Genomic DNA, 27,744 nt, shown 5'->3' on the forward strand with positions numbered 1-27,744 from the left:
AGTACAGTCGAGTAAACGTAGGCATCGAGTGACAATGAGAGAGGTTTTATCTCTCGAGGCATCAGTTATGCCAGGTGAGGTCACCGCATGTGTGGTGGGTTGAACAAAAGGGCTATCTAAGGCATAATGGGCAGGGCTAGGGGCTCTACAGTGAAATAAGACAATCACCTACCAAAACAGCAATAGACACGGCATATTGACATTAGGGAGCGACATGTGTAGCTGAGTGATCATAGGGCCCAATGAGTAGCACTAGATGAGTCAGGGAGCAAATTCTGTAGTTGCTGCTCTGCTAGGCGAGCTGGAGATACGGCGAGTCAGACGCTACAGATTTGGTTGCACACTTAAACCGGCCTTTCTCAAAGAGAGACCACCGTTTACAACATGGTCAATAATTGTGGCCCTTCTCTCATCAGAGACCACCGCTGCTCTTGGGCTTCCTTTCCTTTATTCTCCACGCATTCTCCCTCTCCCTGCCATTCTTCTTTCCCCACCAACCTGTTTTCCTTGATCCATGTTTCCAAGCTAAATAATTCCGAAGACGTCCTCTTCTGGCTGTTTGGTAACGAGACTAAAAACAGGACACTTGGGTAAGCTTTCAGCTGAAATTGCAATCAGCTGTGCTTGGAATGATTAAATATTCAGCTGAGATTTTCTATATGTTTCAATCTGGCTATTGCAGAAATGCACAACATTTTCCATCATTCTGTTTTGAATGTGTTTTTAACAGTTTTGGAAACAGTGTGTTAGCATTTGAAAACATGTGCTGCAAATATATAGTTTTGCAGGTGGTGGAGTATGAACGAGAAAAGAGTTCATGGATTTCGGAGAATGTGGTCATTGAAAGCATTTTGTGTGAAAGCAATGGAAAATGATTCAAAGTTTGGTCTACATACACTTTCGCTGTGTGAAGAGTTTTGCCAATGTGACTTCAGTTTTGACCAATGCATGTTAGCAATTGAAAAAAACTGTAATCCTCCATAGCCCTTTCCTGCAGTCAAATGGTCTAGTGCCTCGTGGGTGGAATATTATGAATAATTTTCATGTCATAGTTAATAAACGTTATTTAAAAACAAGAGCCAAAAATCTGGTGTTTCTTTGTCAAACGGTTTTGTTATATTTCAGTCTTCAGTGATGTATTTAAAGTGTAATATTGAATACATTTCATATTTTTTTAACCATAACCATGTGTGTGAGGTTTATATTTCTGTTTCAAAATAGATTTGTTTAAAACTACCAAGAAACTTTCTGTGACACTGATTTAACCCACTGCAGGAAAAGGTTAACAAGCACCACTGAGGAAGCCCCTTCCAGGTATCCCATTCCCATCATTATCTTTCTCATATAGACAGTAAACATGCTATTCTTCATGCCCCAAACCAGACAGCTTCCGTTGTGAGATACGAAACAAATAGGCTGTTGGTACATACAGTATTATACATGTGTCCTCTGGTTAAGCGTATTCTTTCATCACAGGTGTCGTTGGCTTTTTGCTGACACTGGTTGGTTGCAATTGGGGGGCCAGGTTGAGTCTTTATTTACCCGAGCAGGAAATATCGATGCCTCTCTGCCGCAGGAGATCAGTGGAGAGTTGCAAAATCAATATATGCTATTGATGGCTGTTTGGCTGGAGTAGAAGGAAAACGACAAAGGACATCAGTATATTGTGAGGAATTACTCCTTCCCGCTTCATCATTTCCTTCTTTTCCTGCCCCCCCCCCCCCCCCCCCTTTATTCACTTTCTTGCTTTTTTCTTCTTCTTCAAGAAAGGCTCTCATGTTATCATTGCCATGCCGGTCTCTTTGTTGGTCTTTCTTCTTGCAGCTTGTTAAAGTTGTGCGTTCAGCTCCATCTGCTCTAGAGAGGAGTAGTGCTGGAAAGATACTTCAGTGGGAAGTCTGAATACAGCCTCAAACAAAGCTGCTGGCATGAGGGCCTGGTAGCCAGTCAATATAAAGGCTAAGGTTCTTCGTACAGTCGAACTAGAGACTACAGCCTACAGGCCCAGATATTTGAGCACTGAAGTGTACAAGGCTATATGTGATGATACAGACACACTAAAGGCTGTAGGGCTTCGTACAGTACAGTAGGACTGATGGCAATAAGCCTTGATAAACACATGCTAGCTAGAGGCTAAGGACCTGGATACAGTAGCTGTAGTCTCTGCACTGGGCCCATAGCAGTCTCTCTGAGTTCGCTTACACTTCCCTGGCCATGGAGTACAACAAGTCTGGGCACTGTTCGGTGTGTCAACCAGCACCTCACTCATCCAATCAACACTTCCCTCAGTCACAACCCCACTGACAGGGCCCTGGGGAAGACTCCTGGGTAGTGGCCGTGGCCTTGTTACCAAACCTGTCCCTTGCAGCGGTGGCCTGATCAAAGTGACAGAGCCTGGTCTGGCGGAGAGGCGCAGGGGAAGTGAGGGCTGCTGTCACCCTGTCTGTCCCGCTGACGGCCCCTCTGCCAGGCAGGGGAGAGAAGAGGAGAGTAGCGATGTGAGGGTGGGACCAGAGCGTCTCTGGGATGTCATTCAGTTAGGCGGCGGATGACAGAACAGGCCATTAAGGATTGGATTGGCTTCACAGACCATTAGACAAGGTAGGCATCATACTGTCAGCCTCACAGCCACGCCACACAGAGCACTGAGTAATGGTGAGGTAGGGAGGTAGACAGAGAGGGAGTGAAAGGGAGAGAGGGAGAGGGAGAAGGAGAGGGAGGAGAGAAAGGTATAGGCTTCAGAGACCCACAAATGGCAGAGCTCTGCAGAATGGTGTCACAGAAACATTCTTCTCTCTACCACATACAATCTGAAAGCTATGTCTCTGTCCATCTGTCTGTCTCCATAGTATTGCTATTCTCCATCCTTCTGTTGGACTCTATCTCTCTTGCGCTATCTCTCTCCTCCCTGTGTTCCTCTATCTCCCACTCTCCCTCTTCTGTGCCATATTCTAAAACAGACACACACTGACCGTGCTGACATACAGGCATCATCTACAGCAAAGGGACTCATACAATGCTTTTTATGATATGGTTTAGTTTTGAAGTAGAAAGACTGCTTTAAAGCAATTAAATAGAAACATATGCCTTGACTTATACAGTATTTTATCCAGCTTGCAATGTACTCTAAATCTTCACTCTTCACTGATCTCAATAGCGTCAAATAAAAGTGTGAACATTGAAATGCACACTACTAGATTGTCTACCCAGGGAACTGTTAAACAGGATCTGCCTGTTTGACCAGCCAACATTGAATGGTTGCCTCAAAACAAAAGCACAAACACACAAAGCAACAACAAGGATAGCGACATCAAAACCTCACAAAAAGCTATCTGGCACCTTGTTAAAATCTCTCTTCGGTACGTGGAGCTAAGTCTCAGGATGGCCCCGACTTCCCTCCAGTCATTATTAAAGAGAGAGACAGGAGCCTATAGGAATCCGGTGGAGGCCTCAGCACGCATCACTTCTCTTCTGCTCCTAACTGTGTACTCTCAGCCCTCCACCAGCTTCTACAGGGCCTATTTACAGCACAGGCAGTGGATTGTGTTGGCTGCACGCTAATGTTTCCAAACACTCCGTTGATTGCCTCTCCTCCGTTCCTCCCCCTCTACTCTCCTCTCCTCCTTCCCTCCTCAGCTCTCTGGTTTTTACTGACCCCTCGACTCAGGAGAGCTGTCTCGTTGCAGTGGGGGCTCGGGGCCCTGACGAGGACAGACCCTGCCAGGGAGAGTCAGGACACACGCCAGATCTGTATATACTCCTCCCATCCTCCCTTCTGCTCTCTAACAAAGGGAGAAAATCTTATCTCCTCCTCCTTTCATTCCCAGACTTGTCTTTTTGGGGGATTCCTTCAAGTGGCTCCGCAGGCCTTCCCTTGGGAGGGGATGAAAACAGGTTGGAAAACTATGAAAAAGAAAAGGAAAAATGCTTCTTCTGCACAATTTCAATCCAAACAACAGATGTGAGGGTTCTGTAAACAGGGAGAAAAGCTGATGGCTAGATATTTCAGATGAAGAGAGAGAGAGAGAGAGAGAGAGAGAGAGAGAGAGAGAGAGAGAGAGAGAGAGAGAGAGAGAAACAGTAGGGTTTCGTTCATTGGGAGGGATGTTTTTTGATTAACTATGGCACATAGTATAGGCCTGGGATCCATAGGTTTTTCACCTTCCGAACCTCTGAATTTGAAAGACTCTGCACTATGCAGTGCTTGGCACAACAACGCATTTACACAAGCATTTATTTAATCATGTTCTTTTCTTTTCCGTGCAGCTTTTACAATCTCAACCCCCAACCCCCTCCGTGTTTCTGTTTATTTTCCATACTTTTGAAAACTAGCAGTTTTGCTGAAATGTAATTTGTTGCGATGGTAGTCACTTGTGTTATTCCCTGCTGCCGTATCTTGAATACTAAATGAGCGGAGCTCCGTTGAATAATGATCAAGCATAGTGCAGGCAGCAGACTTGTGGATCAGAGCATATTTATCCCCAGTCCACAGGACAGACGTATGAAAGATATCTGCATGGTTTAGACCATGAGAACACATAATTGCAGGGGTGGTTTCTATCTGAACAAGCGTATTATATCTTCCCAGTTCAAAACAACATGCTTTATATCTGTGGTTTGTAAATGCCCCAAAACCATGGCCCTATATTACACCTTGAGGGATGAACTCTTGCCCTGGATTGGCTGGCTGAAGATACACTGTAGGGACGCTGTCTTACTTAATGTCACTCATGACTTTCCTTTAGACCAGCATCCAGACCAAGGTTTTTACTTACACTTCTGTGGCAAATGACATTGTAAAAGGAGCAGTGCAATTATTATTATTTTATAAATGTTTTATTTTACCTTTATTTTGACAGGGATGTCATACTGAGACTAGGATCTCTTTTACAGATGAGCCCTGCATAAATTCATCAAACACATAAAATATACAATATACAAAATTACAAAACATATTAAGAAAAACAGACACCTTTATGAAAATAGAGGTCTCTGATCATGACTCTGAACTGACCAAGGGGGACCAGAACATCTCATTTCAGAGGGCTCTGGAAGTTGTTCCACATAAAGGGTGCAAAAACACTAAAAGTAGCTTTACCCAACTCTGTGGAGACTGAAGTGGCCTCCAGTGTTATCCAAACCTGAGACCGGGTTTGGTCATTTGGAAGTCTAAATTGAATGAATGATTATAGATACATAGGACATTTCTGCATGAGTGTTTTGTAGATAAACACACAAACATGTTGCCCTCTCCTTACATACAAAGAGGCCCAACCCACTTTTTAATACAAAACACAATGGTGAGTTCTATAACCATCACCAGTAATAAACCTAAGGGCACAATGGAAAACAGCATCTAGTGGTTGAAGTGTAGATGCTGCTGCATGCATTTAGGTAATATCCCCATAATCTAAAATAGACATAAAAGTGGCCTGGACAATTTCCTTCCTATTAACAGAAGCCAGACATGCATTTGTTTCTGTAAAAGAAACCAACCTTGAACTTCAAATTCTTCACCAGATCAATGACATGTTTTTTAAATGACACTTTGTCATCAAGCCAGATACCAAGATATTTGTAGGAAAGAACTTGCTTAATTTGGGTACCGTTCACACCAGCCATTACAAATTAATTGAAATCTGGATTATGGGACCTAGAACAAAGCATGCATTTAGTTTTGTTTGCATTTAGCACTAACTTTAGATCCAATATTGACCTCTGCAGTGCTTGAAAATCAGACTTCAAATGTGAAAAGGCGTGGCCAACAGATGGAGCAATGGAAAACAACACTGTATCATCTGCATACAAATGTATTATTAATATTATATATTTTTATTTTTTTTTACAGCATTACCAATGTTATTTACATAGATTGTAAACAGTAGTGAGCCGAGTATCAAACCTTGAGGCACCTCTTTATGTAACTCAAGGAACTCAGATTTGACCCCATCTACCATGACGGCCTGAGTTCTGTCATTGATATAATTATGCATCATTACCCAACCCTATCGAGGACAGCTTGATCAACAGAATGACATGGTCTACAAACATGGCGGCACAATTCTTATTCAATTATGAAAGTGAAAACTCAATTCCTGAATTGTTTGAATAAAGGGGTCTTTCCCAGTGAAAGCCCAGCAGACAAAATAAAGACTGTGTATAGGCTTAGAGAGATAGAGAGCGTCTTGGTGTGTCTGGCGACAGAGCTCTCGGACCAAGGGGAAAAGCTCTTAGCCCAATCAGTAGAGTTAGAATACCTGAACACATCTGCAGTTGTAATCATATCACAGATACACAGCGTAATCACCTTCCAAGCCTGACAGCCAGTCATAATGAGGAAAGAGAGGAAGTAGGCACAAACCAGTTGTGATAAACTTCTCTTTATTTCTCCTGTAGGGCTTTTTATCATACACTTTCATCACTCATGGTCATTGCTTCTTAAATGGTTTTGACCACCCAAGGACTTGATATACTAACAGCGTCATTTGAATTACACGTGTAGCATTAGTGTGCAATCCAAAGTACTGAGGTGCATGAGGTGTTATACAGTAGCTAAAAGAGCAATTGCCATACAAGGAACCATTTATTGTTAGGGCTTTAAAAAAGGGTTCAAGTCCTGAGTATTTCTTGTCTAACTTTGGGAGTTAACCAATCAGAAAGGTTACTTACACTGACAAGCATTTGTGGGAAGGGCCCCCTGGAGTTTTCAGGCACGTTGACTGGTGGAATCACCCAGTCCCTCTTCTGTCTCCGCAGCCCCTTGGAGCTTATCTCCTGTTGCCTGGGAAACATGATGACAGTGGGTGGAGCCTGGAACTCTGGTGGTGCTTTGACCTCCTCTTCCTCCTTCCTCTCCCCTCCTTTTCCCTCTTCCTCTGTGACCTGAAAATCATGACAAAAAGGACAAAGATACAGTTGAGCGGGTTGCTATGTGATAAAATGTGCCTGTGTGATTTACACCCCTATTCCCCCAGCACGGCCAGGGACACTGAGTCATTCTCTATCCACAGGCTAGTGTTCTCATCAGGAAAAAGATGGCTACAAGGAACCTCCACTCCCTTATGTGATAAATATATACTCATTAGTCTTGTTGTTAAGGATGTCTTGATTGTAATCAGTGAGGTGGGTTTTGGTAGGGTGCAATCAAGTGAGATGCAGTATCAGCAAAGTTTGAATTGCATTGGCAGAGTATAAGCAGCTGTTGAGATACAAAATTACAATGTAAATACAACGTAAATACAGTATTTAATTTATTCAACATTTTAATCAATTCAAAACTCTGGGTGCATCTAATAAGCAAATTTTTCCAGGGCCAAGTATAAAGTTAGATAAGTCGCACATTTGCACATTTTCTTGGTTCGATATCTAATCAAATATCCGACAAGCCCGTATCAAGCTGACATAAGTCACGTCAACATTCATGTATGTGTATCTGGGGGCTGCTGTATGACTAAAACCAGTCTTGTAGCTTCTCAGGGTCGTGTCCTGTATGGATCGGGATCCACATGAATAATACAAGGCTATGCTAGGAGGAACACACTGTATCCTGTATGTCCAGGGGATATGGTAACTCTGCTATTAACATGGAGAAATCGTGCAGTATGCACCTCTAGTCTTCAGTGTAAACTGACAAACCTCAGGGTTATAACACAAAGTATACACAGTTCAGTCAGAATCATCATCTCACCACATCACTCAGCCCTCTAGCTCTTCCCCCTCTCAAACTGGCTTTTTATAACTCTCCATCTCTCCATTTCCATCTCTCTCTCTCCATCTTATTGTTTTTCCTCTCCTCCCTGTCGGCTGATCCTGACAGCCTGTCTCAATAATAACTATTCATCAGAAGCTGGGGAGTGCTATGCTGCTAGGTGGATGGAGTGTGAGACAGGTTAAGTGTGCCAGCAGGCTAGGATAATGCCTTGCTAACGCCCTGTACCCCAGGTGTGCCTTAACTCTCCCCAGGTCTCACCAAATCATCTGCTCTCATGTTGCTCATTGTTCCAGGGAAGGGAGCGAATGATAGACATTTCCAGCTTAACGGGTGAGACTCTTGCTTGCATGTGTGTGCACTATCACGTATGTGAGAACAAACTCCGCTCCTCGGATAAGAGAGACAGGTCCAATCACCATTTCTTTGGACTTTTAAAGAGCCTTGTGTTTTAATACATATTCCGATATTTCATTTTACCTTGTCTCCCCTCACTACCTCCCTCCCTCCCTCGCTCTTTACACTTCTTGCTAATGTGTGGCCTTGCAGATTCCTTATGGTAGTTAAAATTTGAGGGGAAACCCAGGAAGTATGCAGGAACAGGGGTACAACATTGAAAGTTGAGGGCTCTGGCGCACCACAAGCTGTTTATTCTAATTACCGCCACATAGAACTTTCCACAGTCTATAAAACGCGTATTATTTTCTCTCTCCCCCCTTTATGTAAGCCCCACTGTCTGGTTGCCTCCCAAGGTGGGCTGTACATGCCAGTCAAACAATGCTTTCAGGCTGAGTTCATCAGATGGAGGTCCAGGAGAAATGCTTTTCAAGCTGCATTAAAGGAAGCCTGTCTGTTGGAGAGGTTGGCATGTATAAGCTGTGTGTTTGGGAAATAGGAGAGAGGAGACGGGAGGGACAATGCCCATGGGTAAACGTTTAGTGTTCCGTTTCTTCAATCCAGCTCCACATTTTAAACATCAGGCATGTCATGGAACACGAGAGGGAGGAGGATGAGGGTTTGGGGTGAAAAGGAGTGAGAAGAAGGGGAGCAGGAGGGAGAAGGAAAGGAAATGGTTGGTGGTTAACATGATGGAAAGAGAGAGGCGAGACATTTTTTGTCTCTGTCATTGCTTTCAAATATACTGCTTAAAAAAATAAAGGGAACACTAAAACAACACAATGTAACTCCAAGTCAATCACACTTCTGTGAAATCAAACTGTCCACTTAGGAAGCAACACTGATTGACAATAAATTTCACATGCTGTTGTGCAAATGGAATAGACAACAGGTGGAAATTATAGGCAATAAGCAAGACACCCCCAATAAAGGAGTGGTTCAGCAGGTGGTGACCACAGACCACTTCTCAGTTCCTATGCTTCCTGGCTGATGTTTTGGTCACTTTTGAATGCTGGCGGTGCTTTCACTCTAGTGGTAGCATGAGACGGAGTCTACAACCCACACTAGTGGCTCAGGTAGTGCAGCTCATTTAGGATGGCACATCAATGCGAGCTGTGGCAAGAAGGTTTGCTGTGTCTGTCAGCGTAGTGTCCAGAGCATGGAGGCGCTACCAGGAGACAGGCCAGTACATCAAGAGACGTGGAGGAGGCCGTTGGAGGGCAACAACCCAGCAGCAGGACCGCTACCTCCACCTTTGTGCAAGGAGGAGCAGGAGGAGCACTGCCAGAGCCCTGCAAAATGACCTCCAGCAGGCCACAAATGTGCATGTGTCTGCTCAAACAGTCAGAAACAGACTCCATGAGGGTGGTATGAGGGCCCAACATCCACAGGTGGGGGTTGTGCTTACAGCCCAACACCGTGCAGGACGTTTGGCATTTGCCAGAGAACACCAAGATTGGCAAATTCGCCACTGGCGCCCTGTGCTCTTCACAGATGAAAGCAGGTTCACACTGAGCACGTGACAGACGTGACAGAGTCTGGAGACGCCGTGGAGAACGTTCTGCTGCCTGCAACATCCTCCAGCATGACCGGTTTGGCGGTGGGTCAGTCATGGTGTGGGGTGGCATTTCTTTGGGGGGCCGCCCAGCCCTCCATGTGCTCGCCAGCGGTAGCCTGACTGCCATTAGGTACCGAGATGAGATCCTCAGACCCCTTGTGAGACCATATGCTGGTGCGGTTGGCCCTGGGTTCCTCCTAATGCAAGACAATGCTAGACCTCATGTGGCTGGAGTGTGTCAGCAGTTCCTGCAAGAGGAAGGCATTGATGCTATGGACTGGCCCGCCCGTTCCCCAGACCTGAATCCAATTGAGCACATCTGGGACATCATGTCTCGCTCCATCCACCAACGCCACGTTGCACCAGTGACTGTCCAGGAGTTGGCGGATGCTTTAGTCCAGGTCTGGGAGGAGATCCCTCAGGAGACCATGCGCCACCTCATCAGGAGCATGCCCAGGCGTTGTAGGGAGGTCATACAGGCACGTGGAGGCCACACACACTACTGAGCCTCATTTTGACTTGTTTTAAGGACATTACATCAAAGTTGGATCAGCCTGTAGTGTGGTTTTCCACTTTAATTTTCAGTGTGACTCCAAATTCAGACCTCCATGGGTTGATAAATTGGATTTCCATTGATTATTTTTGTGTGATTTTGTTGTCAGCACATTCAACTATGTAAAGAAAAAAGTATTTCATAAGATTATTTATTTCATTCAGATCTAGGATGTGTTGTTTAAGTGTTCCCTTTATTTTTTTGAGCAGTGTATATCTTGGCCATTTCAAGTTTAGAACGTTTGATATTACAAATATTGTCCAATCTTTTGGAGATGAGAATGTGGGAATTGATCTTAAATTCCATGCTTACTTTGGTGACTCATCTATTTAGATTTCAGCCTGACATGAATAATTATTCCTGTATCCAACATCAACATCATGGGAATGAGTATAGTTGGTGCACTTCATCCCTCTACCATTAGTGGAGCTGCAGCCCCACATACAGCCCAAGCTCTGTCTCTCTGCCTAGGATGCTTTTCCAAGTCTTCACCATCCAGAAATCACCAGTCATCTAATCCAACCCCCTCCTCCCCTGTGCCAGGCACAGTCTACCCTTCCAAACACGCATGTGACATGTGTCATCATATGTCATCATGTGCCATGTTGCCTGAACAAGATCCATATGGCATGTTTTCAGGGGGACACCTCTCTCTCTCTCTCTCTCTCTCTCTCTCTCTCTCTCTCTCTCTCTCTCTCCGGCAACCAGTGCCAAGTGAAACACGTGTGTGTTCGCCAGCTATGAACATGGATCCAAACTGGATTCGTCAGATGGAAAGGGGAGACAGATGTGCGCTTGGTTCTGGACAAATGTATTATATTTATTCAGCGGGAGGAGGGCTTAGTGGGCCTGACTGCAGGGGCAGGCTGCTCCAGTTCAGACTGCCACGGTGGGGGGACTAGGTAGGGGAGGGAGGAAGGTTCTGGGGGTATTTGGGATTGGATTGGGGAGGGGGGAGAGGATGATTGGAAGAGGAAGGTTGAAATAGGGGGTGGTTATATTAAGAAGCAGATGTGACCCCCCTGTCTAAATAAGTCATGTTCCGAATCCTTTCATCTGCAGATTCTAACAGACTGAGTGTGTGTGTGTCTGTGTGCGTGTGTCTGTGTGTGTGTGTCTCTCTCGTGTGTGTGTGTGTGTGTGTGTGTGTGTGTGTGTGTGTGTGTGTGTGTGTGTGTGTGTGTGTGTGTGTGTGTGTGTGAGAGAGAGTGAGAGTGGGATAAATAACTCAGAAACAACACACATGCACACATCAATATATGAACACACACACACACAGGCACACACACAGGCACACACACAATCAAGACAATGGACTAAATAGTAATACATAATAATACTTTGGTGGGTGAGGGGATTGTGTTAGATTGTCAATCATCTAACAAGGGGTTAACTCAGAGGATGTCACTGTCCTTCCTAGCTCTGAATATATCCTCATCAGGCCTATCACAACAGCCTGCAAAGAGGCCTGCCAGTGTCTGGCTGTACTGGTCTGAGCACTTAATAATGAACAGTGTACCACAACCAGCTCAGACGACACGGCCATGTAGACCACTATGTTTAACTCACTGTTGATTAAGTGTTAACACGGAAATGCCTGCTCTCCTCTACAGCAAATTAAACACATTTTGTTGGAACAGAGGGATGGCAGAGGAGGAGAGGAAAAGAGCCAAGCCAGACATAGGCTCAAAAGTTTGGAACAATAGCGTAATAGAGTCAGACTTGCAACATGTTATTCCCTTCTCTAGCTCACACTCACACAGACACATAAAGAACACGCACACAGACACACACACACACACACAGAAACATAAAGAACACGCAAACAGACACACACAGAACACACACACAGACACATAAAGAACACGCAAATAGACACACACAGAACACACACAGAGACACACACAGAACACACACACACGCACACAGACACACACAGAACACACTCACACAGACACATTAAGAACACACAGACACACACAGAACACACACACACACACAGAAACATAAAGCACACGCAAACAGACACACACAGAACACACACACAGACACATAAAGAACACGCAAACAGACACACACAGAACACACACAGAGACACACACAGAACACACACACGCACACAGACACACACAGAACACACACAGAGACACACATAGAGACACACAGAGACACATAAAGAATACACACACATAAAGAATACACACACAGACACATAAAGAATACACACACAGACACATAAAGAATACACACACAGACACATAAAGAATACACACACAGACACATAAAGAATACACTCACACAGACACATACAGAACACACACACAGAACACCCACACAGAACACCCACACAGAACACCCACAGAGACACATAAAGAACACACACACAGACACATAAAGAACACACACACACTGACACATAAAGAACACAGACAGACAGAACACACACAGAGACACATAAAGAACACGCAAACAGACACACACACAGAACACACACACACAGACACATTAAGAACACACACACAGACACACACAGAACACACACACAGACACATAAAGAACACGCAAACAGACACACACAGAACACACACTGACACATAAAGAACACGCAAACAGACACACACAGAGACACACACAGAACACACACACACACAGACACATAAAGAACACACACACAGACACACACAGAACACACACAGAGACACACACAGAACACACACGCAGACACATAAAGAACACACACAGACACACACAGAACACGCACAGAGACACACACAGAACACACACACAGACACATAAAGAATACACACCCACAGAGACACATAAAGAACACACACAAAGAACACACACACAGACACATAAAGAACACCCACAGAGACAGATAAAGAACACACACACAGACACATAAAGAACACCCACAGAGACAGATAAAGAACACACACACAGACACATAAAGAACACACACACAGACACATAAAGAACACACACACAGACACATAAAGAACACCCACAGAGACAGATAAAGAACACACACACAGACACATAAAGAACACACACACAGACACATAAAGAACACACACACACAGACACATAAAGAACACACACACACAGACACATAAAGAACACACACACACAGACACATAAAGAACACACACACACAGACACATAAAGAACACACACAGACACATTCAGAACACACACAGACACATAAAGAACACACACACAGACACATAAAGAACACACACAGACACATTCAGAACACACACAGAGACACCCACAGAACACACACACACACAGAACACACACACAGACACATAAAGAACACACACAGAGACACATAAAAGATACACACAGAACACACAGACACATAAAGAACACACACAGAGACACATAAAAGATACACACAGAACACACAGACACATAAAGAACCAGTGTTGGAAAAGTAAAGTAACGTAGAGTAAAAGTAAAGATACCTTAATAGAAAATGACTCAAGTAAAAGTGAAAGTCACCCAGTAAAATACTACTTCAGTTAAAGTCGAAAAGTATTTGGTTTAAAATATACTTAAGTATCAAAAGTAAAATAATAAATAATTTCACATTCCTTATATTAAGCATACCAGACGGCACCATTTTCTTTTTTTAAGGATAGCCAAGGGCACACTCCAACACTCAGACATCATTTACAAACAAAGCATTTGTGTTTAGTGAGTCTGTCAGATCAGAGGCAGTAGGGATGACCAGAGATGTTCTTTTGAGAAGTGTGTGAATTTGACAATTTTCCAGTCCTGCTAAGCATTCGAAATATAATGAGTAGTTTTGGCTCTCAGGGAAAATGTACAGAGTTAAAAAGTACATTATTTTCTTTAGGAATGTAGTGAAGTAAAAGTAAAAGTTGTCAAAAACATAAATCGTAAAGTAGAGATACCCCCAAAAACGACTTAAGTAGTACTTTAAAGTATTATTACTTAAGTACTTTACACCACTGCACAGAACACACACAGAGACACACAAAGACATACAGAGACACAGACATACACATGCACGTGCAAACACAAGTTCAGACACACACAACACAGTGCATTCGGAAAGTATTCAGACCACTTCCCTTTTTCCACATTTTGTTACGTTACAACCTTATTCTAAAATTCATTTAAAAAATACGTCCCTCATCAATCTACAGTACACACAATACCCCATAATGACAAAGCGAAAACAGGTCTTTACATTTTTTTGCTAATTTATCACAAATAAAAAACAGAAATGTTATATTTACATAAGTATTCAGACCCTTAATTCAGTACTTTTTTCAAGCACCTTTGGCAGCGATTACAGCCTTGAGTCTTCTTGGGTATAACGCTACAAGCTTGGCACACCTGCATTTGGGGAGTTTTTCCCATTCTTCACTACAGATCCTCTCAAGCTTGGTCAGGTTGGATGGGGAGCATCGCTGCACAGCTATTTTCAGGTCTATCCAGAGATCGGGTTCAAGTCCGGCCCCAGAATGATGCTGCCACCACCAAGCTTCACCATAGGGATGGTGCCAGGTTTCATCCAGATGTGATGCTTGGCATTCAGGCCAAAGCATTCAATCTTGGTTTCCGTCTGGCCACTCTACCATAAAGGCCTGATTAGTGGAGTGCTGCAGAGATAGTTGTCATTCTGGAAGGTTCTCCCCTCTCCACAGAGGAACTCTGGAGCTCTGTCAGAGTGACCATCGGGTTCTTGGTCACCTGCCTGACAAAGGCCCTTCTCCCCTGATTGCCCAGTTTGGCCGGGCAGCCAGCTCTAAGAAGAGTCTTGGTGGTTCCAAACTTCTTACATTTAAGAATGAAGGAGGCCACTGTGTTCTTGGGGACCTTCAATGCGCAGACATTTTTTGGTACCCTTCCTCGACACAATCCTGTCTTGGAGCTCTACGGACAATTTCTTCGACCTCATAGCTTGGTTTTTCCTCTGACATGCACTGTCAACAATTTTTTTAAATGTCTAAAACTTGTTATTGCTTTGTCATTATAGGGTATTGTGTGTAGATTGATGAGGAAAAGAGTAAGGCTGTAACAACAAAATGTGGAAAAAGTCAAGGGGTCTGAATACTTTCAGAATGCACTGTGCACACACATGCAGGAACTGACGCATACAAGCTCACACACAGGCATGCACGCGCTTATACACACACACACACACACACACACACACACACACACACACACACACACACACACACACACACACACACACACACACACACACACACACACACACACACACACACACACACACACACACACACACTATATCCACAAACAGAAATGTACACTAAAACACACACACTAAACATATTCACACATGATCATACATTACCCCTCTCTCAGACACACACACAGAAACAAACACCCATTCTTTCACACACACCCTCTGTGTGAACAGAAGTCATTGAGTGAAATGGAAGCGGCCCCCAGCTCTGGTACCACCAGTACCCAGCCAGCTGGCGCCTATCCCGGCCTTTCCCTCTTCTCCCAGCCTCCCATTGCCCCGGCCCGCACACTTCGATATGAGTCGGCCCCTGGTGATACACACATCTGGAAGTTATTATTCCACAAGCAGAGTGCCACAAAGCGCTATGTCTATAATGAAACATCACATTGTTCTCAGTGTCCTCGTTGTCTCCTCTGTCTATATAACAGCTTGCATTGGGGCGGCAGGTAGCCTAGTGAACTAGTAACCGAGAGGTTGCAAGATCGAATCCCCGAGCTGACAAGGTAAAAAATATGTCGTTCTGCCCCTGAAGAGGCAGTTAACCCACCTTCATTGAAAATACAATTTGTTCTTAACTGACTTGCCTAGCTAAATAAAGGTAAAATAAAATAAAAACTACAGCTGTAGTAGAATTCTTCTCCCTCTTCAGTATCTAAGTTAAATAGTATGAATGTGTAATGGTCACAGTTAAGGTCTAAGACCTGCTCTTTAGTTCGAATGGCTATCTATGCCTCTTACTGTGGGACAAAGTTTGTGAACCAAGTGGGATTTGGGTGTTAAATTCCCTGTGGAGCTCCCTGGGGTCATGAGCACTCGCACACACACTCCCTTGGACAAAACACACTCTGGTCAAGGTACGGCAGCCATGGTGTGACCCCATCTTGGCTGCCCACTGTAAGAGGTCCTCTTGGTGAATCAGTGTCATGGCAGAGAACTGAATGACACATGGGCTCTTCTGGACATGTATAATTCTGGATGATCCTGTGATTCAGAGTGCCCAAGCTGCCTCTACCCCTCTCTGTTCCAGTGGGAAATGTGTTACCAGGTGGCAGGGAGACATGGGAATCACTGCACTGATTAGATGCTGATTAGATGCTGGATAAACCAATGGGGTTCAGGGAGAGAGACAAGTCTTGGATCTCATGATATAGCCAGAGCTCAAAGCCCACAGTCACTCTAACTCTGTTAATATATGCTGTTTCCTACCTTCCTAATCCTAAGAATACATTCCACTCCTTAGAATAGCCTTCACTTCTACTCTAAAGAGTTTAGATAAAGGCCATGCCAAGCCCTGATGAACCGAGTATCCGGGTTCTAGTCAAGGCTGACTAGCTATGTGTGACAGTCTCTGTGTATGTCACACCCTGATCTGTTTCATCTGTCTTTGTGCTTGTCTCCACCTCCCTCCAGGTGTCGCCCATCTTCACCATTATCCCGTGTATTTATACCTGTGTTCTCTGTTTGTCTGTTGCCAGTTCGTGTTGTTCGTCAAGCCTACCAGTGTTTTCCCCCTTGCTCATGTCTGTTTCTAGTTCCTATTTTCTAGTTTTCCCAGTTTTGAACATTCTGCCTGCCCTGATGCTAAGCCTGCCTGCCATTTCTGTACCTTGTCACACCACCCTGGATTATTGACCTCTGCCTGCTCTGACCCCGAGACTGTCTGCCGTTCTGTACCTTTTGGATTCTGATCTGGATCACTGACCTCTGCCTGCCTTTGACCTGTCGTTTTACCTGCCCCCGTTCTAGTAATAAACCTTTGTTACTTTGACCTTGTCTGCATCTGCGTCTTCCCTAAAACGTGATAGTACGAACTGGCCATGACTGACCAAGCAGACTCGGACCAGCTCCGCAATGCCATCTCCTCCCAAGGAGCCACCATTGGAAGGCACGAGGAGTTGCTTCGTGGCCTCATGGAAGGGGTCCAGACCTTTGCCGAATGCCATGACCGAGCATTGAACACATTGCTGGAGCAATTCTGCGGGTTGTCTGTTAGGCAGCCTACCACAACGGTAACGTCCCAGCCCCTCAATAACCCGGCTGTTAGCAGCATCGCCTCCCAAGACACCCTGATTTCCCGGGAACCCCGCTTACCTCCCCCGGAACAGTTCGATGGAGAGTCAGCCACCTGTCGGGCATTTCTCACTCAGTGTTCCCTCATCATTAAGCTGCAGCCCTCCTCCTTCCCCTCAGACCACTCTAAGATAGCGTACCTCATCACGCTGATGTCCGGGAGGGCTCTCGCCTGGGCTACGGCAGTATGGGAACAACAGTTGGCCGTATGCTTCAATCTGGAGGAGTTTGTGGCGGAGGTGAAGAAAGTTTTCGATGCTCCATTGTCCGGGAGAGAGGCTGCCCGGAAGTTACTCCAGCTTCGGCAAGACTCCTGCAGTGTGGCAGACTATCCGGTGGATTTCCGCACGTTGGCAGCTGAGAGTGCCTGGAACCCGGAAGCGATGTTCGACATGTTCCTGCACGGAGTAGAGGAAGTAAAGGATGAGCTTGCAGCCCGGGAACTACCGACGGATCTCGACTCGCTCATCGCCTTGACCATTCGGGCAACTACAGAAAGGATGGAAGGAGAGGAGGTTCTATTTCTCTTGCCTGCCCAAGGCTTCCACCTTGCCTCCGAGACATCCCAGAAGTCCCCAATGGTTCCGTTGCCCGAGAGAACCTGAGGCTACCCAAGTTCCCCCGAGAGTCTCTGAAGTCTTCCAATTCACCTCTTCCCGAGCCAATGCAACTAGGCAGAGCTAGGCTGTCCCCAGCCGAACGGCTATACAGGCTTCACATGAAGAGTTGCCTGTATTGCGGGACTACTGGTCATTTCGTGGCCACCTGTCCACTAAAAGACCAGGCTCACTGGTAGGAGTGAGTACTCTGATGGGCCATATGGAGAACTTTTCCTCTCCCCTTACTCGCACCCCTTTTCATGCCATCTTGCTGTGGGGGAACCAGTCAAAATTCTCCGGGTACTCATCGACTCCGGGGCCGATGAGAGCTTTATGGTCGCTACCCTGGCAGATCAACTCAAACTGGATCCTAAACTCATCAAGATGGAGATGGCGCACAGGAATGGCACTTTGTTCCCCTCTGGATGGCCCAGATCTATAGTGGTGAAACTGCTCAGGTTCAAAGACAAGGGGGAAATTCTCAGGAGAGCCAAGTGCCTGAAGGGAACCAAAATCTTCATCAATGAAGACTTATCTGAAAAGGTACGCATCAAAAGAAAGGAACTGCTGCAAAGACTAATTGAAGAACGAAAAAAAGGCAACATCACATACCTGAGGTATGATCAGCTGGTTGACCCCCCTCCCCGTAGGCCTATGGCAAGTGATTCCACTATAATCAACTGATTTGACACACACAAACCCACACATATTTACTACACTTTGTTCATGTGTTTCACCTAACCTCATGACCAAAAACACACATTGCTCTATATGTCATAACCCTCTGAAGTCTTCAGTGGTGTTATGTGGACTGTGTCAATGCGCATTCCATAGGAAGTGCACCCCTATTGATAAAACTAACAGAAATGTGTGGTTGTATTGGACATGTGAGACATGCACTTCTATGTTTCCGTTCCACTCTCTGGATGATTCTGACTGTGTATCTCTCTTAGTTGGGAAGAATATCGACCCTGATAACATGCTCTTCAACCCATTAGATATTAATGAAGCGAATTATAAATATAATGATTGTGTTGATCCAGATTCAAATTTCCTGAGATTTACTAGAGATGAGTCTATCACTTGTGATTACTATAATGTTAATCAATTTAACAACCTGTATAGCTGTTTATCTAATTCCAAGACAAACTTATTTTCTACCTTTAATTTGAACGTTTGCAGTCTTCCTAAAAATCAAGACCATCTTGTTCATTATCTGTCTTCTCGCAATCATGAATTTTCCATTGTTGCCCTTTCAGAAACATGGTTGACTCAAGAGACAACCATGCTTTATGAAATGTCACCTTATAATGCTGTTCACCACTGTAGAACCTCAAGAGTGGGAGGAGGAGTGTCCATTTTTGTTCATAAACATTTTCAATTATTTGTCAGAGAGGACCTCGAACTTACATCTGATAACATTGATGTTGCATCTCTTTTAATAGACATTCCCTCCTGTTCATATTTTGGTGGTGAAAAAGTGGTAATTGCATGCATCTATCGGCCACCCGATTCTGACATTTGTAGTTTCATTGATATCCTTGCATCAACCTTGAATGTGATTAATAATAATGGTAAAATTGGGTGATTACAACATAAACCTATCTAAAAGTGAGAACCACTCACCAACATCTGACTTTTTGAATACTTTATACTCCAGCTATCTGTATCCCCTCATCTATAAACCCGCACGAGTGAGCAGTTCTTCTGACACCCTTATTGATCATATTTTTGCTAATTATTTGAATAATATGGCTAATATGTTATACTGACATTTCTGACCACTTTCCAATTGTCCACTTCGCTTTGGCAGCTGGAAATGAACAGATGGGAATGATTAGTAGCATTAAAGGTAGAATATTTAACAGATGGGAGTGATTAGTAGCATTAAGGGTAGGATATTTAACAGACGGGAATGATTAGTAGCATTAAGGGTAGAATATTTAACAGATGGGAGTGATTAGTAGCATTAAGGGTAGAATATTTAACAGATGGGAGTGATTAGTAGCATTAAGGGTAGAATATTTAACAGATGGGAGTGATTAGTAGCATTAAGGGTAGAATATTTAACAGATGGGAGTGATTAGTAGCATTAAGGGTAGAATATTTAACAGATGGGAATGATTAGTAGCATTAAAGGTAGAATATTTAACTAAAGTAATGGTGAGGGCTTTAAGATGCTGATTGATGATATTTATGGGAACATTATAATCAGGCCGATGTGAATGCTTACCAGACTTTTCTCACATCTTTCAATTCTGTATTTCACCACTGCTTTCCCGAAGTAAGAGAGCAGCAAATGGGTTCTGGAAACCTTGCTTTACAACCGGTCTCAAAAAATAATGTTTGTCAAAAAGTATAAGAACAAATTTACTCACCTACTTAGGATATCCCCAAAAATATATTTTACTAACAAATTCCAAGAATCCTTAAATAATATAAAGTTAACTTGGAAAATCATGAATCAACTGTTGAATAAGAAAAAGTAATCTACAACTATACCATCTCAATGCATTGTTGGAAATAAGACCTATAGTGATCCCGATGGCATTTCATGTGAATTTAATAACGTTTTTGTGAATGTGGGTTCTTCTCTGTCAAAGAAAATAGAGAAAACTGATGAAATCCCTTGGATTGATGGAAATCCCTTCCCTTCTCTGCTTCAGTTTGATCCTCCTGATGTAATGGATGTGATGGAGGTAATTTGTATCTTAAATATATCAGCAGCACGTCATGATGAGATTGGTTCCTCTTTGGTGAAATCAGTGTCTTCCTCGATTACTGAGCCTCTAACGTATATATTCACCAAATCAATGCAAACTGGTATCTTTTACAAATTATCGCCCAATATCTGTACTATAATGTTTTTCTGAAATCCTAGACAAATTGATATATAAGAGAATGTTGAAACATTTAAATCAACACTGTATTCTATATGAGCAACAATATGGTTTTCGTAAAAACTACTCCACAGATGTGGCTCTTTTGTAACTTGTGGATAAAATCTTTACAGCCCTGAACAAAGCGTTTGACATGGTTGATCATGAAATATGACTCTCTAAATTGCATTATTACGGTTTTCAGGATAATGCATATAATTGGCTATATAGTTATGTTTATTAACAATTTGTTTATGCAAACGGCTGTGCATCTACCAGGGCCAAGATATCTTGAGGCATCCCACAGGGTTTCGATAATTGGACCTTTGTTATTCCTAATCTATATCAATGACCTTGCTGCTGTGTCTTCTACCATACTTCACATTCTCTTTGCTGATGACACCAATTTCATTTTACAATAACTTTGATTCACTAATTAATGAAGCCAACTCAGGCATGGCAGAATTTTCTGAATTGTTCCAGATAAACAAAAAATCTTTAAATGTTAAAAATCCAACTTTACTGTATTCACTAGTAAGAATAAGAAATATTGTACAATTCCATTTATTCAATTTGTCTGCAGCAAAGTGATGGAATCTATTGGTATCATCAGAAAGATTAGTGGTTTTGTTCATCAGGCTTGCTTCCTAACTCTATACTATAGCTTCATTTACTCATATACCATTTACTGTAATAGTGTCTGGGCCAGTACATATCCCTCCTACCTACACAAATTACTCATCATACAAAATACATTTGCAAGACTAGCCACCTCCTCTAATTACCGGGCTCCATCTGCACCTTTGTTTAAGAAACTCACTATTAAGACAACGAGGTGACATAGCATATCTGATACAACTGATTGTATCACCCTCCCTCCCATGGACTTAGGAGGAGTGACAGAAACAAGTAATTCCAGCCCACACACACCACTGACTGAGTATCTCTCTCTCAGATCCCAACTGCTGATTCATGTTTGGACATATGAATACTGTAAATCTACCAAAGAAAGGTCTGTTAATTGCTCACTTGAATATATGCAGTTTAAGAAACAAAATTCATAAAATATACTGTCTAGTGCAGTCAAACAATATTCATGTACTGGCAAAATCTCACTTGGACTCTTCTTTTGAGGATGCTGAGGTCTCTATACATGGATATAATTTGTTCAGGAGGGACAGAAATAGATATGGTGGTGGAGTTGCAGTTTAAATTCAGAACAATATTCAAGCAAAACAACGTAAGGACTTAATGGGGTGGCAGGTAACCTAGTGGTTAGAGAGTTGGACTACTAACTGAAAGGTTGCAAGATCGAATCCCTGAGCTGACAAGGTAAAAATCTGTTGTTCTGCCCCTGAACAAGGCCGTCATTGAAAATAAGAATTTGTTCTTAACTGACGTGCCTAGTTAAATAAATGTTGAATGGATTAGAGGCTCTATAGGAGCATTTACACATTTTACACCTATGCTAGTTGGTTGCTGCTATAGGCCACCTAGTGCTGATGTGAAATACAGTTGAAGTGGGAAGTTTACATACGCCTTAGCCAAATACATTTAAACTCAGTTTTTCACAATTCCTCACATTTAATCCTAGTACAAATTCCCTGTCTTAGGTCAGTTAGGATCACCACTTTATTTTAATAATGTGAAATGTCAGAATAATAGTAGAGTGAATGACTTATTTCAGCTTTTATTTCTTTCATCACATTCCCAGTGGGTCAGAAGTTTACATACACTCAATTAGTATTTGGTAGCAATGCCTTTAAATTCTTTATCTTGGGTCAAACATTTCGGGTAACCTTCCACAAGCTTCCCACAATAAGTTGGGTGAATTTTGGCCCATTCCTCCTGACAGAGCTGGTGTAACTGAGTCAGGTTTGTGGGCCTCCTTGCTTGCACACACTTTTTCAGTTCTTTCCACACATTTTCTATGGGATTGAGGTCAGGGCTTTGTGATGGCCACTCCAATTCCTTGACTTTGTTATCCTTAAGCCATTTTGCCACAACTTTGGAAGTATGCTTGGGGTCATTGTCCATTTGGAAGACCCATTTGCGACCAAGCTTTAACTTCCTGACTGATGTCTTGAGATGTTGCTTCAATATATCCACATAATTTTCCTGCCTCATGATGCCATCTATTTTGTGAAGTGCACCAGTCCCTCCTGCAGCAAAGCACCCCCACAACATGATGCTGCCACCCCTGTGCTTCATGGTTGGGATGGTGTTCTTTGGCTTGTAAGCCTCCCCCTTTTTCCTCCAAACATAACGATGGATATTATGGCCAAACAGTTCTATTTTTGTTTCATCAGACCAGAGGACATTTCTCCAAAAAGTACGATATTTGTCCCCATGTGCAGTTGCAAACTGTAGTCTTTCTTTTTTATGGTGGTTTTTGAGCAGTGGCTTCTTCCTTGCTGAGGGCCTTTCAGGTTATGTCGATATAGGACTAGTTTTACTCTGGATATAGATACTTTTGTAGCTGTTTCCTCTAGCATCTTCACAAGGTCCTTTGCTGTTGTTCTGGGATTGATGTGCACTTTTCACACCAAAGTATGTTCATCTCTAGGAGACAGAACCCGTCTCCTTCCTGAGCGGTATGACGGCTGCGTGGTCCCATGGTGTTTATACTTGCGTACTATTGTTTGTAAAGATGAACGTGGTACCTTCAGGCGTTTGGAAATTGCTCCCAAGGATGAACCAGACTTGTGGAGGTCTACAGTTTTTGGCTGATTCCTTTTGATTTTCCCATGATGTCAAGCAAAGAGGCACTGGGTTTGAAGGTAGGCCTTGAAATACATCCACATGTACACCTCCAATTTACTCAAATTATGTCAATTATCCTATCAGAAGCTTCTAAAGCCATGACATCATTTTCAGGAATTTTCCAAACTGTTTAAAGGCACAGTCAACTTCTGACCCACTGGAATTGTGATACAGTGAATTATAAGTGAAATAATCTGTTATTATACAATTGTTGGAAAAATTACTTGTGTCATGCACAAAGTAGATGTCCTAACTGACTTGCAAAAACTATAGATTGTTAACAAGAAATTTGTGGAGTGGTTGAAAAACGAGTTTTAATGACTCCAACCTAAGTGTATGTAAACTTCCGACTTCAACTGTATGTAAATAAGCTATTTCTGTTTTTTTATACATTTGAACATTTCTAAAACTCTATTTTCACTTTGTCATCATGGGGTATTGTGTCTAGATTGATGAGGAAAAGAATAAGGCTGTAACATAACAAAATGTGGAAAGAGGGAAGGGGTCTGAATACTTTATCCTGTCTGGGATAGGGGGCAGTATTTTCACGGCCGGATAAAAAACGTACCCGATTTAATCTGGTTACCACTCCTACCCAGTAACTATAATATGCATATACTTATTACATATGGATAGAAAACACCCTAAAGTTTCTAAAACTGTTTGAATGGTGTCTGTGAGTATAACATAACTCATTTGGCAGGCAAAAAACTGACAAGGTTTCATGCAGGAAGTGGCCTGTCTGACAAGGTGTCGTTCTTCTTGTCTCTGTTTATTGAAGAGTGAGGATCTTAGCTGTCCCGTGACACTTCCTACGGCTGCCATAGGGTCTCAGAAGGCGGTAAAAAGCTGAATCGTGGCTTTGCAGGCTCTGGCTGAAAAAAAGTAGCGCGTTTGGGTAGTGGCTGGTTACAGTACTGTGAGACTCAGGCTCGTGCCCGCGTCGACCGAAAGCTTTGTTTACTTTCCTCTGTTTAGCTAAATGGACATTCCCGGTCGGAATATTATCGCTTTTTTATGAGAAAAATGGCATAAAAATGGATTTTAAACAGCGGTTGACATGCTTCGAAGTACGGTAATGGAATATTTAGATTTTTTTTGTCACGAATTGCGCCATGCGCGCGACCCTGATTTACCATTTCAGATAGTGTCTGGGACGCACGAACAAAACGCCGCTATTCGGATATAACGATGGATTATTTTGGACCAAACCAACATTTGTTATTGAAGTAGCAGTCCTGGGAGTGCATTCTGACGAAGACAACAAAAGGTAATCAAACTTTTATAATAGTAAATATGATATTGGTGAGTGCTAAACTTGCCGGGTGTCTAAATAGCTAGCCCGTGATGCCTGGGCTATGTACTTAGAATATTGCAAAATGTGCTTTCACCAAAAAGCTATTTTAAAATCGGACATATCGAGTGCATAGAGGAGTTCTGTATCTATAATTCTTAAAATAATTGTTATGCTTTTTGTGAACGTTTATCGTGAGTAATTTAGTAAATTGTTAGCGAATTCCCCGGAAGTTTGCGGGGAATTTGCTAGTTCTGAACATCACATGCTAATGTAAAAAGCTGGTTTTTGATATAAATATGAACTTGATTGAACAAAACATGCATGTATTGTATAACATAATGTCCTAGGGTTGTCATCTGATGAAGATCATCAAAGGTTAGTGCTGCATTTAGCTGTCTTCTGGGATTTTGTGACATTATATGCTAGCTTGAAAAATGGGTGTCTGATTATTTCTGGTTTGGTACTCTGCTGACATAATCTAATGTTTTGCTTTCGTTGTAAAGCCTTTTTGAAATCGAACAGTGTGGTTAGATTAACGAGAGTCTTGTCTTTAAATAGCTGTAAAATAGTCATATGTTTGAGAAATTGAAGTAATAGCATTTCAAAGGTTTTGAAAATCGCGCCACAGGATTCAACTGGCTGTTACGTAGGTGGGACGAATTCGTCCCGCCTAGCCCAGAGAGGTTAAGAATACCCTAACCCTTAAAAAAAAGGGTTCCAAAAGGGTTCTAAAAGGGTTCATCAGCTGTTCCTATAGGATAACATTTTTGGGCTCCAGGCAGTACCCCGTTCTAGGTAAAACCCTTTTGGCTTCAATGTAGAACCCTCTGTGGAAACACATACACACACTGTACAGACAGGCACAAATGCAAACAAAAACACACTATACACAATACCCATTATTTCAGTCTTAACATTTCAGTCTTAACATTTCAGTATCACACATGTCCCTTGACCCAGGAACACACATCCCTGACACCCAACAGATTCTTCCCTGAGGAGACTAAATCCCACAAGTCACTGCACATCTCCTGTCTGTGTTCCCCTGGCTCTATTTTAACAAACCTAACACAATGATCAATCCAATTGCTGGTAGTAGCACTATAGGTTTCGGGGGGGGGTGTCAGAAATATTTTTGCTATTTTCACAACCACAATTATTGGCACCGTTGCTGGAGTTGGCACGAAAGGGCTGGGTTTTGATGCATACACACCTTGTGGGTGTGTCGAGGATTGGCTGCTTGCTGGCCAACGTGCTCCATGGCTAAATATGTGGTTGCTTGAAGTTGTTTACACTACCGGTCAGAAGTTTTAGAACACCTACTCATTCAACTGTTTTTCTTTATTTTTACTATTTTCTACATTGTAGAATAATAGTGAAGACATCAAAACTATGAAATAACACACATGGAATCATGTAGTAACCAAAAAAGTGTTAAACAAATCAAAATCAAAATGTTATATTTGAGATTCTTCAAATAGCCACCCTTTGCCTTAATGGCAGCTTTGCACACGCATGGCATTCTCTCAACCAGCTTAACGTGGAATGCTTTTCCAACCGTCTTGAAGGAGTTCCCACATATGCTGAGCACTTGTTGGCTGCTTTTCCTTCACTCTGCGGTCCAACTCATCCCAAACCATCTCAATTGGGTTGAGGTCGGGTGATTGTAGAGGCCAGGTCATCTGATGCAGCACTCCATCACTCTCCTTCTTGGTCAAATAGCCCTTACACAGCCTGGAGGTGTGTTGGGTCATTGTCCTGTTGAAAAACAACTGATAGTCCCACTAAGCGCAAACCAGATGGGATGGCGTATCGCTGCTGAATGCTGTGGTAGCAATGCTGGTTAAGTGTGCCTTGAATTCTAAATAAATCATTGACAGTATCATCAGCAAAGCACCATCACACCACCTCCTCCATGCTTCACGGTGGGAACAATAGATGCAGAGATCATCCGTTCACAAAGACACGGCAGTTGGAACCAAAAATCGCAAATTTGGACACATCAGACCAAAGGATAGATTTCCACCGGTCTAAAGTCCATTTCTCGTGTTTCTTGGCCCAAGCAAGTCTCTTCTTATTATTGGTGTCCCTTAGTAGTGGTTTCTTTGCAGCAATTCGACCTTGAAGGCTTGATTCACACAGTCTCCTCTGAACAGTTGCTGTTGAGATGTGTCTGTTACTAGAACTCTGTGAAGCATTTATTTGGCTGCAATTTCTGAGGCTGGTAACTCTAATTAATTTTTCCTCTGCAGCAGAGGTAACTCCGGGTCTTCCTTTCCTGTGGCGGTCCTCATGAGAGCCAGTTTCATCATAGCACTTGATGTTTTTTTCTTGTTTTTGATGGACTGTCATTTGTCTTTACTTATTTGAGCTGTTTTTGCCATAATGTGGACTTGTTCTTTTACCAAATAGGGCTATCTTCTGTATACCTCCCCTACCTTGTCACAACATAACTGATTGTCTCAAACATATTAAGAAGCAAATAAATTCCAAAAATTAACATTTAACAAGGCACACCTGTTAATTGAAATGCATTCCAGGTGACTACCTCATTCCAGGTGACTATGCTGGTTGAGAGAATGCCAAGAGTGTGCAAAGTTGTCATCAAGGCAAAGGGTTGCTACTTATATTTAGATTTAGATTTTGATTTGATTAACACTTTTTTGG

The 27,744-nt window shown here is 42.9% G+C and overlaps 1 protein-coding gene across 1 annotated transcript in view; it reads right to left on the reverse strand.

Moving 5' to 3' along the window:
• Window positions 1–27,744, reverse strand: part of LOC106566735 (cadherin-4) — a 523,629-nt gene that overhangs the window by 143,198 nt on the left and 352,687 nt on the right. The window contains exon 5 of the mRNA XM_014135075.3: window positions 6,670–6,882. Coding sequence (XP_013990550.1) covers window positions 6,670–6,882 — 213 coding nt within the window. The remainder of the gene's footprint in view (window positions 1–6,669; window positions 6,883–27,744) is intronic.

The sequence above is a fragment of the Salmo salar genome, chromosome 13 (assembly GCF_965601325.2).
Source record: "Salmo salar chromosome 13, fSalSal1, whole genome shotgun sequence".
NCBI classification, from domain to species: Eukaryota; Metazoa; Chordata; class Actinopteri; order Salmoniformes; family Salmonidae; genus Salmo; species Salmo salar.